This window comes from Malaclemys terrapin, chromosome 7 (genome assembly GCF_027887155.1).
Source record: "Malaclemys terrapin pileata isolate rMalTer1 chromosome 7, rMalTer1.hap1, whole genome shotgun sequence".
In the NCBI taxonomy this organism is placed as follows: domain Eukaryota; kingdom Metazoa; phylum Chordata; order Testudines; family Emydidae; genus Malaclemys; species Malaclemys terrapin.
The window spans coordinates 60291346-60307374 of record NC_071511.1 but is presented as its reverse complement, the minus strand read 5'-3'; the positions used below and the strand labels follow the sequence as shown (position 1 = coordinate 60307374).

At 49.0% G+C, this 16029-nt stretch overlaps 1 protein-coding gene across 2 annotated transcripts in view; it reads left to right on the top strand.

Moving 5' to 3' along the window:
• The window catches only part of ARHGAP22 (Rho GTPase activating protein 22), a 253622-nt gene that overhangs the window by 147588 nt on the left and 90005 nt on the right, over positions 1–16029 (top strand). The window contains exon 1 of one of the 2 annotated variants that reach the window (XM_054033360.1): positions 13528–13681. The exons of the other annotated variant lie outside the window; for it this stretch is intronic. Coding sequence (XP_053889335.1) covers positions 13630–13681 — 52 coding nt within the window. The 5' untranslated portion in view covers positions 13528–13629. Of the gene's footprint in view, positions 1–13527; positions 13682–16029 lie in introns of those variants that run through there. 2 annotated transcript variants of the gene reach the window in all.

The window sequence follows — 16029 nt, the reverse complement described above, 5'->3', positions numbered from 1 at the left end:
CTCGGGGGAGGGAAGGAGTGGGGCTTTGTGGAAATGGTGAAGTGGGGCAGGCCTGGGGCAGAGCAGGGGGGAGCGCAGCACATTAGAAAGTCAGCACCTCTGAATGTCGGTTGCCGAAATGAGCATTTAACCATATCACCCTTGTGTTATGAAATGCATTCTTGAATTTTAGGTAGTTTTAGTATAAACAAAGAATACTTGCTGTAATACCCCTCAGCCCACAGGATCCCAGAGGGCATTAGAAATGGGGTGCTTTATGATCTGTTATACTCTCTCACACTCACTCACACACCCCTATTAAAAGAATACTAAGGTTGCCAAGTGAAGCACTCAGAAGTTAGGAAATGCCAGAATTAACCTTCCCCCTGCAACATTAATTCAGCCCCCTCGTATGCATGTATTACGATACAATCTTTAATGACATGATCACATGCTATTTTTTCCCACAGGATCCCTGTCTCATTCAGTGCACAGAAAAGATGATGAACCAGCGTTGTGCAGTGAACGAGACTGTCGTCTATAGGCCCCCTGCCTCATTCATTGCAGAAGTTGAGAGGTGTGCAGTGACTGAAACCGGGGATTTCAGGGAGAGAAAGGATGATCTCGTGGTTAAGGCAGTTGAGTGCTGGGGAACAGGAGTCTATCCCTGCCTCTGCCACAAAGTTCCTGTTTAATGCTGGGAAAGTGACTTAAACCAAACTGTTCACATGTGGTCACAAACAGTGTGTTCCTCATTTTCTGGGTGCCCAGCTGAGACTGATTTGCAGAAGTGCTGAGCACTCTCAGCTGCAACTGACATCAATGGGAGCTGAACATGACAAGTGCTATATAATAAGTACTTTGGAAAGTCCGATTCTAAGTGCCTCTCCCTTTGGGGCTCCCAGTCCGTCTCCATCTCTCTCCTCCCACTTCCAGTCCCAGTCTTCTTGCCCAGCCAGTCCCAGTTCGTCTCCCCCCAGCTCCTCATCCAATCTGTCTCTTCCCCGACAATGGCTCTTCCACTACTCTTCCACCCACACTCTCCAGTTCCTCACAGCTCCCAGTCTCCTTGCCCAGTCCCTGTCTCTCTTCCCTACCACTCAGTTCCAGTGCCCAGCCACACCTTGGCCCAGAGCAGCTGGGAGTAGCCATTACAGGAGAAGTCCAGCTTTGCCCCATTGTCCTGGGCTGGAGTATCTCTGTGGCAGTAACTGTGTGGGGATGGCTCAAGCACAGTCTGGTGAGCACTAAGAGCTATGGGGGGAATGGCACCTGCTCGGCAAGGATGGAATCTTTTGATTTTAAGTCTCTACTGAGCATGTGTGAGCTTTAAATTCCCCCTCCCCCCCCCCCGGCGCGCACACACTCACTCTCTCTCTCAGGCTTATAATTTGGCCAAATGTAGGCAGATTTTCACAGGGATACCACATCCATGATGCAAAGGCCCACCCTCCTGCCAGCTTCCAAAGCATGGAGGCCCCTAGAGTTTTTCAGAGAAAAGGTCACCAGAATTATTTTAATATGGCAAAACAATGTGTTTTCACTTATTCTCAGAAATGGCTGAATGGTTTTTGGCTGAAACTTTTCAAAACAGTTCAGCCTGAGGCAGACACCCAGCATGGAAAATTCCAGCCTGAAGGGTTAAAGTTTGGCAAAGTTATGAGCATCTAAAAACAAGGTATTCTAATAGGATGTGTCAGGCAACTTTAAGAACAGGTTGTGCTACCATCTGCACCTATTAATACAAAACACTAAGGCTACATGGTTCAGCACTGAAAAGTCTGGCAATACCAGTCTTAATTGGGGCCCCTTGGTTCTTTTGTACTGTGAAAATACAGGTCCCAATCCTGGGCCGTATGCTGGCTGTTTAGCCTTGCTGCACCAAGGGCCCTGTTCCTGACAGGCCCTACCCAACGGGGATCCTTACATAGCCTAAAACCGCTGTAGACTGGCACAATAAGGAGCTGTGTGGAAAGTGTTGTGACAAGTCCTTTCTGGCAATCCACAACTTCTGCAATGGCCCCTTTGAGTCAATTGGCAGCAGTGGCCAGTAGGAACAGCCCAGCAGCTGCAGACCTGGTCTACACAGTTAAATTGCCAATAATACTGTATATTGTATGTGGATCACCAGTCCAACAGCCAAGGGTTGAAGCAACCTGGGTTAAGTTCCTCCTTCCCATAACTCTAGTTAGCATCTCCAGGAAGACCTAAGGAGGTGACTTCAGGAAGCATTCTCACATTGCCTGCCTGCATGGGCAAGTTCAGCGATACCCTAAAATAGCCAACCGTGGCTCCCAGTTGTGAATTGCACGACAAAATACAGACTTCTCTTAAACTGCGCAGCTTCCAAATGGAAAGCCTCTACTTGAGGGGGGGCTGGGGAATAGCAAAATAAGGAACTTAGACAATGAGGCAATATCTTGGCCCGCTCAGTACCAGAAAGATGTTAATCTATTGGAGAAGGCCATCAGATACCATTAGGGAGGTAGTGGGTCTGAAATATTGGAGTAGGCTATTAATATTTTGGCCCTCTCTCTGTCCTCCCTGTGGTCTGCCCAGGGTGTAGGTGGTCATTCTCCTTGAAATATTCATATTGAGACAGCACAGGTTTATTTTCTATCCTTGGTATATGAGTGACTCTTTCAATTCCTTCCTGAACTGCCTACTGCCTAGCCCTAAAGGCAGTGATGGAAAACCAGAGGGGAAACTATGGCATCCTACTACTAGGGACAGCATTAAAGAAATAAAAATAACACATCAGAAACTGAGATGCTGCCCTCTGTATTCTCGAAGGGCTTGGTACTCAGCTGGGTAAATTGGTGTAGATCCATTGACTTCAACGGAACTACATTCACCAGCTGGCAATCTGACCCTAAATCGGGGGTGGGCAAACTTTTTGGCCGGAGGGTCACATCTGGGTATAGAAATTGTATGGCGGGCCATGAATGCTCACGAAACTGGGGGTTGTAATGCAGGAAGGGGTGAGGGCTCTGGGATGGGGCCTGAAATGAGGAATTCAGGGTGCGAGAAGGGGCTCCAGGTTGGGGCAGGCAGTGGGGCAGGGTGAGGGCTCCGGGGGGGTGGGGGTGCAGGCTCTGGAGTGGGGTTGGGGATGAGGGGTTGGAGGTGCAGGAGGGTACTCTGGGCTGGGACCAAGGGGTTCGGAGGGCAGGAGGGGAATCAGGGCTGGGGCAGGTGGTTGGGGAGTGGGTCAGGGGTGCGAGCTCCAGGTGGCGTTTACCTCAAGCAGCTGCCGGAAGCAGTGACATGTACCCTCTCTGGACTCTTTCTAATTTTTCCACATCCTTCTTGTAGTGTGGGGCCCAAAACTGGATACAGTACTCCAGATGAGGCCTCACTAATGTTGAATAGAGGGGAATGATCATGTCCCCCGATCTGCTGCCAATGCCCCTACTTATACAGCCCAAAATGCCATTAGCCTTCTTGGCAACAAGGGCACGCTGTCGACTCATATCCAGTTTCTTGTCCACTGTGACCCCTAGGTCCTTTTCTGCAGAACTGCTGCCTAGCCATTCGGTCCCTAGTCTGTAACAGTGCATGGGATTCTTCCGTCCTAAGTGTAGGACTCTGCATTTGTCCTTGTTGAACCTCATCATGTTTCTTTTGGCCCAATCCTCCAATTTGTCTAGGTCTCTCTGTATCCTATTCCTACCCTCCAGGGTATCTACCATTCCTCCCAGTTTAGCGTCACCGGCAAACTTGCGGAGGGTGCAGTCCACGCCATCAGGAGCAGATCAAGAGCAGAATAGCAATTTAACCCTTGATGAACATCAAGGAAGCTGCTTGGTTTGGAAATCTCCCAAGAACATGCTTTATGATATTTCCTCAGCCTCCTGCTTTTTCATGAGACTTAAATACTGCACAATCTCTTTGTCTCCACCCCAGCTGGAACCAGTGGAGGGATGTGAAAATGTAAATGCATTAACAAAATGATCCAGCAGGGCTCTGATATTTCCGTGCGATCGCATCCGCTAATTCAGCAACAATTGGAGACAAAGGAACTGCCCCCGAAGAAGTTAGATACGTGTGGGCGTGAGACTAACAATGTGATCAGAACTCTGTTCATCAGTACGGCTTGGAGCATTGCCTGTGGCATCTACAGAAACAGGAAGAGACCAGAATTAAGAAGAGCTTTGAAATTCAGTGTGTGGCTGATTTGCATCTTGCTATTCTTTGTGGGTGTGGGTTTGTTTGCTTTATTTATTTATTTATTTATTTTGAGCACCTTCCCTTTATTATTTCCATAGGGCAACTCTAAGGCTGTCTTCACTGCAGAGTTAGCCTAGGATCTTAGTTGGGTGTTGTCCTCAAGTCCCCTCCCGTCCACACAAAAACTCTCTGAGCGGAATGTGGTGATGGTTTTTAACTCGGGCTAGGTGGCCTGGCTGCGGGCATAGGCTAAGGCCTGGGCTGGTAACCTGCCCACTTTGCATTGAGGATGCAGGCTAAACCACTCAGTGCTGATAGCCCTCCATAATGCCTGCCCATAATTCTCCTCTCTTCTCCCCCCCCCCCAGGTGCCCAGAAGGACACACAGGTTCTCCCACAATTCACTGGGAAAGAATCACAGAGCGGCTTGGTTCAGAGAACCCTGGCATATGCCCCCAGATGTTCTAGGGGGACACGGGAGTGCAGCACTAGTGAGAACACAATACACTAATGGGAAGGTGGTCAGGGCAGCCAGCTTCCTCAGTACATCACTCAGTTATCAGTGGGTCTGAACCAAACCTCCTGATGTGAACCACTCAAACAGAATCCAGATCTATGCTTTCTGGTGGGGCCTGTCTTGACGAATGGGCAGCTGCCTAGGCAGCACCCTGGCCAGACCTAGGAAAAGTTCAGATCTGGATTGAGACCTAAAAGTTGCAGGTTTGGGCAGAACTCTGCTTTTAGTACATTCTCCCCAAGAGCGAATCCACAGAAATTGCAAGGGGGTGGTCAGAAGGCAACTTAGAAACAGCATAGCCAATTCTTTTTTCTGCCTTAAAGCCCCAGCTCCTGGACTCATGTTATTAACTACGAATACCTTTTTTTGGAGAGTAAGGTTTTTAGTTCTCCTGGTTCCAGAGAAAAGCTTGAAAACATGACCCCATAAAGGTTCAAACTATCAGGGAAATAAAAACACTCTCATGATTTTGGGGGCCTGTCTCAAGATTTTGGAATGTCTGGGGTTAGCCATACTGTAGAAGCCAGATTCTGCAGGAGGAGAATAGACTTTAGCTTGTCACTGTTCATTTAGAAACACACCATTTAAATATAGATCAAGATAAAAATGCTGGCTGGAAATTTTAAATGCACTTCACACACTAGAAATCTTCGGTATCAAAGGGGTTTTCAACACATCATCCTCTTCATCTTAGGGAGCCTTAGGCAGTGAAAGAAAGCAAAGGGGGGCTGTCCTGGGGAATGTCTTACATTGCTTTTCTTCTTTAAAGCTTTAAAAAAATATGGGCCAATTTCTTCTGTCCTTATCCAGGGAAAATTCCCAGGAATGTCAGTGGGATGCTAATAAGGAGGACAAGAGTTAGTCCAAAATTTTAATTCCAGTTTTCAGATGGATAGCTTTGCAAAGATGGCTAAGGGAGTTAGGAATCCCCCTGGAATTCTGGGGATTTGGACACCTAACTCCCATAAATCCCAGCCCCAGTGTCCTGAAAATGCCCTCTAGATCTCCACCCAGGACTTTGGAACAACCAGCAAAATTGTCTGTATCCCTGGTTTTACTCTGTGCCCATGGGGACCCGGCTTTGGGAGTTCGGTCATGAATCCACATGGATGCAGATAGGAACAGTGCAGACCTTAGATCCCAGGCTTGCTACTGGAGCCACACAGGTGCCAGGGTTCCGACTGTGTGGATCTGTTTGCAGGATCAGAAACACAAGTATGTCACTCACTGTTGAGTCGCAGTGCATTGCTATAAGGAAGCCCTAGTAAATTACAGGAGTACTTGTGGCACCTAGTAAATTACAACTGTTACACACCAATAACACAATAAGGCAGCCTTTCTAAATTGCTATGAACTCTTATAAGTCCAGACATCATCTCAATCACAGTGGCTGGAATCAATTATGCTAAAAACATATATATTTGATTTCACTTGCCTTTCATAAACAGTTACTTGCCCCAGGCAAATGAGTGAGCAGGAGTTTGCAAGGCAATGGTAAGGACATGTAGATCCAGGCTTCCCAGAAGTATATTGTAGTCACAGTAGTTTTTTAACTGAGTCTGAGATTCTTTTGTTCTATCAATACTATTTATACATACAGGGCCAGCTCCAGGCATCAGCCGACCAAGCACGTGCTTGGGGCGGCACCTGATAAGGGGCGGCCAATCTTGGGTTGGCGGTGGGGGTGCTCAGGGGTTGTTTTTTGGGGTTTGGTCAGGCGGCGCTGGGAGTGGGGTGGGTTGTTTTTGTTTTGGCGGCTGGGCGCACGGGGGACGCTGGGGGGTGGGATTCAGCAGCGGCGGTCCGCGGGGGGGCTGGGGGGGTGTGGCAGCGCAGCTTGGCAGTGGGGGTGTTTGGCGGCTCAGCGGGAGGTGTGTGTGTGATGGCGGGGGGTTCAGCAGCGCGGCGCTCCGCGGAGGGTGGGGGGGTGTTCGGCGGTGCTCCACAGGGGGCTGGGGGGTTCGGCGGGGGGGTTCGGTGGCGATCCGTGGGGGGGGGTGTTCGGCGGTGCTCTGCGGGGGGCTGGGGGGTTCGGCGGCGCGGGGGGCTGGGGGGGGTTCGGCGGCGCGGGGGGCTGGGGGGGTTCAGCGGCGTGGTGCTCTGCGGGGGGCTGGGGGGTTCAGCGGGGGGGTTTGGGCTGGGGGTGTGTGTTCGGCAGCGTGGCACTCCGCGGGGGGGGTGAGGGGATGGCGTCGCGGTGCTGAGGGTGTGTGTTATGGCGGCGCTATGGAGGGCGGCACTCTTTTTTTTTTTTTTTTTTTTTGCTTGGAGCGGCAAAAAAGTTAGAGCCCGCCCTGTATACATAACTACAGAGTAAAGCCATCCTGATTTTGAAATGTAATGTGTACAACACAAAGATTATTGCACAGGTTATAAAAACACCTCTAAGTACAATTAGAAGACACTTGCAAATTATTGGAATGGGTGAGGTAATATCTTTTATTGGACCAACTTCTGTTGGTGAAAGAGACAAGCTTTTGAGCTACGCAGAGCTCTTCTTTGGGTCTCTAATATCCTGGGACCAATGCGCTGCAACAACCCTGCAGATTGCTAATTATTTGGCAGTTTCAGACAATGAGAAATCTTTGCAAATGATTCCCCTCCCTCGTTTTCCCCCCCCCCAGTGCATACATTTATTCCATTCAATAACATATGCCTCGGGGGAGGGTGGGGGCTGCTGAATGACAGGCCAGGGGGAGCCTTGCTGCATGGCTGTCTCAGAGCTCATTTAGCTCAGCCCCTTTCACACAGCATGTACCCTGCCAAGCAGGCCACTCCTTTACCAGGCATCCTGCTTCAAAGGCTCTGTCCCTCCCTCTGCAGTCACCCTATAAGCTGCTAGGGTGACAGCAGAGGGAGTCTGCAGTCAACCGGAACGCTGGTCAAAAAGGGACCCTGGTGGCTCCGCTCAGCAATGCCGACCAGGCCATTAAACGTCCCGTCAGCGGTGCTACGGGGCTAAGGCAGGCTAGTCCCTACCTGTCTGGCACTGCGCTACACCCCGGAAGCGGCCAGCAGGTCCAGCTCCAGGGCGGGGGGGGAGGGCCCACGGGGCTTTGTGTGCTGCTCCTGCCCTGAGCACCATCTCCGCACTCCCATTGGCCAGGAACCCCAAACCCCTCATCCCCAGCCCCACCTCAGAGCCAGCACCCAGAGCCATCACCCCAACCCACAGCCCCTTCCCACACTCTGAATCCCTTGGCCCCACCCCCAGTCTGGAGCCCTCTCCTGCAACCCAAACCTCTCACCCCTGGCCCCACCACAGAGCCCACACCCCCAGCCCAGAGCCCATATCCCCCCACACACCACAATCCCCTGTCTCAACCTGCAGCCCCCTCCCACATTCCAAATCCCTCAGCCCAACCCCCCAGCCTGGAACCCCCTCCTGCACCCTAAACCCCCGCAGCCCCACCGCAGAGCCTGGACCCCAGCCAGAGCCCTCATCCCCTCACACACCGCAACCCCCTACCCCAGCCCAGTGAAAGTGAGTGAGGGTGGGGGACAGCAAGCCACGGAGGGAGGGGCAATGTAGTGGGGGGGGGGCTCGGGGAAGGGGCAGGGATACAGTGTTCGGTTTTATGCTATTTAGAAAGTGGGGAACCCTACTATAAGCCCTTGTTGCTGGGGGACAGAGGGAACTTGTCCCCTGCCCCCCCCCCCCAACATACACACACACATCTTCACTCTTCTCCCTTCCTCTTCAGTTGATTTGCATCCTGCCGTGGTAATGGTTGGAAGATGAGTCAGCGAGGAGAAGCATATGGACACATTGCCTAGCTATGGAGCTGCTCAGATGTAAAAATCCCAGGCCTGATTCTCCAGTGCCTGGTGCCTAGACTTTCACACTCACTTTGCACAGCAGGAGATGACAACAGAAAGTCCCACACTGCTGGGTTTCAGTGAAAAATTCCCATGTGTGGGTGCAACCAAGTGGCTATAATGGATGGGGATAATTCTCATGTCTGTACCACTATCTCAATCAGCCACTTCTCTCTTCCTCTCAGGCAGTGAAGTAGTCTTGTGTAGCGGTTACAGCATGGAGTCTTGGAATCGAGACCACCTCCCCCAGTTATGTTCCTTGCTCACTAGTAACTCACCACATAACCTTAGGCAAATAATGTCAGCTCTGTGTGCAGCAGGCTCTCCATCTGTGAAATGGGGGGCAATTGTGCTTAACCCCCTCCGCAGAGCTAGCGGGGCTGGATTCGTCACCAATGGTGCTTTGAAATCTCTGAAGTGATGGTACCATGTGATCCCGTTACATAGCACAGAGATATTCAGATCCCAAGGGACTTCTGTTACATGGAGCCCTTTCTAAAAACACCTGTGGCACCTGTTAAGTGAATCGGTGATCAGCAAGGAGAGCCCATACAAGGGGGGTAAACTTCAGAGTTCAGATCTTTTCCTGAAGCCTGTAGATTTCAGCAGAATAGTGTTTCTGACATGATTGCTGGCATGTCAGACTGCTGGAAGTACACAGCTGCGCCAGCGCAAACGAAATAGACACAAGGTATAACTCCCACTCCCCAGGGCACAGGCCCATGGCCCTTACAGTGGTATATACAGACAGTGTGTGTATATTATTGTCCTGATTTAAATGTATGTGATGGCTGACTGTTCTTGTTTGATGGAGACAAACCAGGTTCTCTCTGGAAATCTCAGGGTGGTGCCCCATTCTGGGAAGCAAGTGGTGCAACAGTAATGGGGGGTGTGGAGGTAACTCCAGGAATTCAGCTTCTGCCTGCTAGATCCAGCGTCAGATGCAGCTGCAGGTAGGAACATGAGGTAGGCCCTCTGGCTGGCAAGTGTAGGGGGCGTGTGGTAATAGATCCTTGGAAAGACAGGTCCTTAGAACCTGAAATAGGTCTAAATTTGGCCCTGACTAAAGTGCAGGGTGAGAAATTCCCTTCTGGTTGCTGTGGTTTCAGCTGAACTTTTTTGCAGGGAGTAAAATGTAGTTGGCTTTCTCCAGCAAAAGTCCCACCTGCTGCATTGCTGTGTGGGAGGATAGTAGGCAGTGATGGGGTGACAAAGAAGCCAAAGGATAAAGGGGAAGTTATAGTTGTACTTTTGTTCTCTGAATCTCCCCAAGTGCTGTGCTGTGACAGCAGGGAGGAGGAGGAGGAGGCGTGGGGATTGGGAGTGAAGTTTGCAGAGAAATGGTCTAATTAGTTCTTTAAAATAGCCTGATTCTAAGGTAAACACATTGGTCGTGGTGGGGAGGTGTTGCAAATCCCCAAAATGTTTCCAGCCATCTGTGGGAAGAGGCATCTGCACTGGATTGTGTCTGCCAAAGGGAAGGTTTGGATTTAATTCTCATTTTAGAGGAAAGAAATCTCCCTCCATTAAACCTAAAAAAGGAGGAGGGCAGGGGGGGAAGTAAAAGGAGAGCTACTAATCATGGCCTGGCAGGGCTGTGGGTGGGGAGGAGTGAGAGAAAGGGCAGCACCTGACTGGAGGAAGGATGGTGTAGTGGTTAGGACACTAACCTGGGACTCAGGAGACCTCAGTTCAGTTCCATGCTCTATAGAGACTCCCTGGGTGACCTTGGATAAGTCACTTAGACCAGGTCTACTCCAAAAAGTTAGAATGATCCAACTATGTTGTTGTTCAGGAGTGTGAAAAATCCACACTCATGAGTAATGTAGTTAAGCCAACCTAGCCCCTGGGTTTAGACAGTGCTAGGTATACAGAGGAATTCTTCCATCAATCTAGCTACCACCTCTTGGAAGTGGATTAACTACAGCAAAGGGAGGGGTTCTATGCTGAATAGCAAGTGTCTACACTGCAGTGTTTCTAGTGGAAACATAGCCTTAATCTCTGTTTGCTGCAATTCCCATTCTGTAAAATGGGGATAGTAGTAGCCCATAGAGAGGTGTTGTGAGGATAAATACATGTGAAAAGATTGAGCGGCTCAAGTACTACAGTAATAAGTACCATACATAGATTGTGTGTATTGGGCTTTATGAAACTGGTGCTCTTTGATGTGTGCTGTATCTTTACATTTTCTAGGCATTCTGTGTGCACAGTTCAGCAGGCTTCCTGTTCTCAAAGCCCAGTGCAGAGTGCCAGGGGAAACCACACTCTGTGCTCTCTTGCGCGAGGAGACTACTTTTGTTCTTTCCTGTTTTGTTGTTCTCATAATTTAAAATAGAGATCATTGTGTCTGAAAGCACCGCTTTGCTCTTTGTATGTGAGGGAACGTAATGGACCAGGGCATAGCTCCCGGTTTGAAATGGGGACAGACAGAGACTCATGGAATAATGGACAACTCTTCACGCCTCCCCATCCCAATATCCCCATCATCACCTGTCATAGAGTGGCTTACCCATTAAGGGGAGTTGGATCCAGCTTCGCTGGTGATGGATCAGCTGCCTCCAGGCTGAGACTGATCAGCTAGAGATTAGGTGATTAAAAAAGCCAGCAAGGGGCTCAGCTAAGGAGAGAGCTGTCAGCAGCAAGGAGGCTCTAGTAGGAAGCTCCTGGGAGGGGAGAAAGGAAGCAGGCTGGCTCCTGTGGCAGACCCTGAAGCAGGGTATGACTCTCAGGCAAGCGGCCTGTAGAGTGGAAACCTGCAGGGAATAGATAGGCCCCTGCAAAAGATCCTGGTTAGGGGAAAGGGATGATCGATGTGCTGTGCTAGCTTTTATGTGGAAGAAATAAAGCTGGAGCCCTGGGGAAAGAGCCTGGCCAGATTCTGGGCCTGGTCCTTCCTGGCCTGAGGATAGATGGCCACCACTGCACACGGTCTGACCTTGAGTGCAACAGGCGCAGTTAGAGGTGGTTACTGATTAAAAAATTGGATTTTTCAGCTTGGGAAGCCTGAGGTATCAGCAGCTCCCAGGAGCAGCAGCTAGCAAGGTTGATGCTCTGTTCCAGTATAGTGAATCCAACAAATTCCTGTTCAGCACTGCATGAACTACCTGGGCTCCTCCTAGATGCGGAAGCTGCTAAACAGCGGGAAGATCTTCCAACAAAGGGCAGAGCACCTCTAATCGTCTGGGTTTTCTTAGGACCTTGGACCTTGAATTTATGACGCTCTCACTATAAAATATGGATGGTACTAAGAGCAGGTTGATTTTAAAAACCTTGACACTGGCTGCCTACCCTGAGATGGGTCAGTATGTGGGCTTTGTCACGCATTTGGGAAGGCTTCAGTCAGAACTCCTGCCTTTCCAGGGCATTAAACCCAAGCTGAATTTGGCCAGTGATGATTGTGAAGGTTGGTAGTGGGTTACACAGATCCTTTCACCTCCAGGTGACTGGTTTCAGTATTCACCAGGGTAGCAATGAGGTAATGGTGACAGAATTAGTACAAGCAATAGCATTATCCAAGAGGCCAAGGATTGAACAGTCCCTGGAAATGCTAATTCTTGGTATTATTTATCTAGCCCTTTTCATCAAAGAGCCCAAAGCTCATTATAAAAGTGGGGTATCAGTCTCTCCTCACTCTTACAGGTGGGGAAACTGAGGCATGGAGAAGCTAAGAGGCTTGCCCTAGGCACACAGTGACTCTGCCAGGAACAGAATCCAAATCTCCCAACCCAATCCTGTGTTCTGTTCACGGGGCCACGCTGCTGCTCCTTGCATCTGAACTGCGTCCTGTGATGTAAGGAGGCAGCTGAACTCCAAAGAGAGGCAGTAAGTCCAGTGAATGAGAAGCACATGGGTGGAGTATTTTCCTTGCCACAGTGTGTGCTGTCTCTCTTGTGTGGAAATAGAAGACTTTAGGTTCCCGGGTGCCAAACCAGCTCTGGGCTCCATGAAGTTCTCTAGGGAAGTAGAGGAGATGGTGAGGGTATTGATGATAATCTCTTAGGGCTTGTCTACCTGGCCATTTCATGCTCAGCAAAACAGGGTGCGAATGTATCATGCGCTAACCTGCCACTAACGCACTGGCCCAATGGATGCTGCTACAACACACTAAAAAGTCATATTGTATGCTTTGACATAGTGTGCTTTGAAACAGGAGTACGTCAAAGCTCTAGGGAACTCTAGTGCATGGTAGCAGAGACCACATGGCCAGTGAACGCATGGCAGGCTAGTGTGTGGTCCATTCACACCCCGGCATGCCGCGTACTAACTGATCACATAGATGAGTCCTAGACAAAGTTAGGGGATGTAGGTGAGTAAGGAAAAAGATACACTACGTGGCATTTTATTCTGAAGGGTAAATGTTGGCAATAAAAACCAGACATGCTGATGGAGCGCAAACACCACGGATTTATTATTTATCATAATTTGTACCTTTATATTGTGTTCCACCCAAGATTCTCAAAGCCCTTTATGAACTAAGCAGTACAGCATTTAAATGAGTCAGGGTGGTATTATTACTGCGATTTTAAAGGAGTGAGAAACTGAGGCAGAAAGAGGTGAATTGACTTGTCCCAGATCACGGAGCAAAATTGTAGCAGAGCCAGGAATCAATTGGCTGACTCTCAGCACTTGACAATGCTTCCTTTTTGGAGAGGTTGCTAAGAACAAACAGGAGGATATCCCGGTATGCTAGTATGAAGGTGTGTGGTAGCACATTTTCCCCTGGGACAAGACCTGGTTAATTGGCTCAGTTTTTACCCTTCCCAGACTTGATGGATTTTTCCCCCCTTCTTTCTTTCCTTCTCAACATACTGCTGGTTGCTGTGGCAGCTGAGTAATGCAGAAGTTCTGCCTGAAAAAATGCTTCCTCCTTATATGATACTGTACATATTGTCATGGAAATTGTCCTCATTTCCCCTGAGCGCACTTTAAATAACTCGAACAGCAGTGCTAATGAGCAGAAAGATATCTGCAATCCCCACCGTGCAACTTGACATACTTTACCCCACTCTGAATTCCCTTTGCTCATCATTGAGCATTTTAAAGATCTGGTATAATAATTGGCTTTCTCTCTTTGGTCCAGTCATTTTGGTCTTAGCACTTGGTAATAAAAGGTCAGCTTTGGCTGAAACCTTGCTATTGCAGCTATGCCATTTTTCACTGCCAAATATCTTAAGAAAAGCAAGTGTCTCCGAAAGGGTAAGTCATGATATTTTTGGTGTGTTCAGTGTTGTGTGTTTTACTTTAAATCACAGGAAAGGATTTATCCTGTATTAACATGCAGAGGGAAGGGAGCTATGCATGCAGCAGTTTGGTTAGCAAAGGGGGCTTTATTCTGCTCTGTGCATTTTTGATCTGAGATATCGTATGTGTTGTTGTTATGCTTTCTACATTCAGTAAAGCCGACTAATCAGAAGAATGTTTAACCCTGTAAACACTGCATGCATTTTCTGCCACATGGACTGATTTTCTATTTCAGAACAAAAAACCCATATGGTGTGTGTTCTGTTTTTGTCTTTTTCATGTAAGTTAGCTATGCATCTGGACAGGGATAACACTCTCTAGCATTTTCATTTGTGTTAACAAAAAGGAGTTGCTTGTTTCTCTGGATTGAGATGATAACCTACAACACCACAAAATGAAAAAATCACATTTCCTCCAAGCACCGTCCCTATATTTGGGAGACATGAGTTCATGGTTGTACATAGATTTTTGGGTGGCTGTGTTGATGTTTGCATTCAGAATGGCTGTCTGTGTCTTCCCCAGCAATGTAATTGTTCTGCATGCAGGTAGATGTATAGCTGTTTGAGAGCCACTTGCTTCTAGCATTGTAAAAATTAACAAGGCTGTAGCCTTCACCATGAGAAATCACATTAAAAATGGATTTGACTCATTCCGCTGCTTGTCTCTGTATTGTGACAGTGGTTATCTAGCTATCAGTCTGGATGCGAGTTCTGCAATAAGGAGAACAGCAGTGATTTCTCATAGTAGGGAATCAACCATTAGTTCCCAAAGATTTGTCTTAGGTACCTAACTAAGCATTTATACCACACTCATCCCCATGTGATCCCGCAGGATCCATCACTTGAATGGACATTGGCTCTAGGGTGAAACTCAGAGGCAGAATCGTGGATTTTAAAAGGTGATTTAAAGTTGGACAAAGGATTTTGAACATGAAAATTGTCATGTCCTCAAGCTGTCTTTCCTATCAGGCTGATGTGGAATAGGTGACCGTGGAGTCAAGGAATGAGAATTAACCAGTCTGGACCAAGCAAACTTACTGCCATTGGCTGACTTTTTAGGGATGACTTTAAATTTTTTGGGGATCCAATTTTGTTCAATATATATTTCTTGGAATTCAGGAAGCTTTTAAGGTGTCCTGTTCAGAGAGGGGGAGAGCATGTGTGTGTGTTAAGGCTTTCCATCTGCATTGTTATCTGGAGCTATCACTTGACTTTTATCTCTAGCTTGACTCTCATTCTCACACACACATTTCTAGCGTGAGTTAAGTATTGGTTTAAACTCGAGTTGTCTGGCCCATCAAGGGGGTAGGATGAAATCTGAGTGCTGCTGACACTGGAGCTAGTGATGCAGTGGGGATGCATCAGTTGGAATTACAGTCTGGGGGTGGGGTGGCATGGGGCAGAGTGGCTGCTCTCCCGGGAGCTAGGCTAGCTGGAGTGGAGTGACTGCAGTGTAGTCACTCACGTTGACTGTTGCAGTGAGCACAAGCCACAGAGAGAGGGAGGAATTACTCCAGTCAAATTCTGATCTGAATTGTAGTAAGTGTTTTGATCCAGGTTCTTGCTTTATCAGTGTGTGAGTGTGAATGCCCAGAAGAGGGTCCTGGGAACAACCTGCACCCCTCCGCTGTAGGATAGTTTATCCCAGCCTGCTTCACCAAAATGGGAGCCAAGGTTCAGGGAGGTTACAATGAGCATTCCCAGACATGGAGGTAGGGTTGCCAGACATCCGGTTTTCGACCGGAACGCCCAGTCAAAAAGGGGCCCTGGTGGCTCCGGTCAGCATTGCTGACCGGGCCGTTGAAAGTCCAGTTGTTGGCACAGCAGGGCTAAGGCAGGCTCCCTGCCTGCCCTGGTTCTACATTCCCAAGAGTCTAGGGAGCAATGGACATGGTTTTACTGGCCCCATAGCCCAGCCCTGGGAGGCTGTGAGACGCTGTGACTAACCTGGCATCATTGGGAAGAGCTAGTGGCAGGCAATGGGCTTGCAGCATTGAATACGTTGTCCAGGCTCATTGCAAGGAAACACTCAGGCCATGGCTACCCTTGAAACTGGGAATGCTCCCGCAGCAGCACTTTGAAGTGCGAGTGTGGTCGCGTGCCACCGCTGGAAGAGAGCTCTCCCAGCGCTGCAGGTACTCCACCTCCAGGAGAGGATTAGCTTACAGCCCTGGGAGCGCGGCTCCCAGTGCTGGGGCACTGTTTACACTGGTGCTTTACAGCGCTATAACTTGCTGCGCTCGGAGGTGTGTTTTTTTACACCCCTGAGTGAGAAAGTTGCAGTGCTGTAAAGCGCCAGTGTAG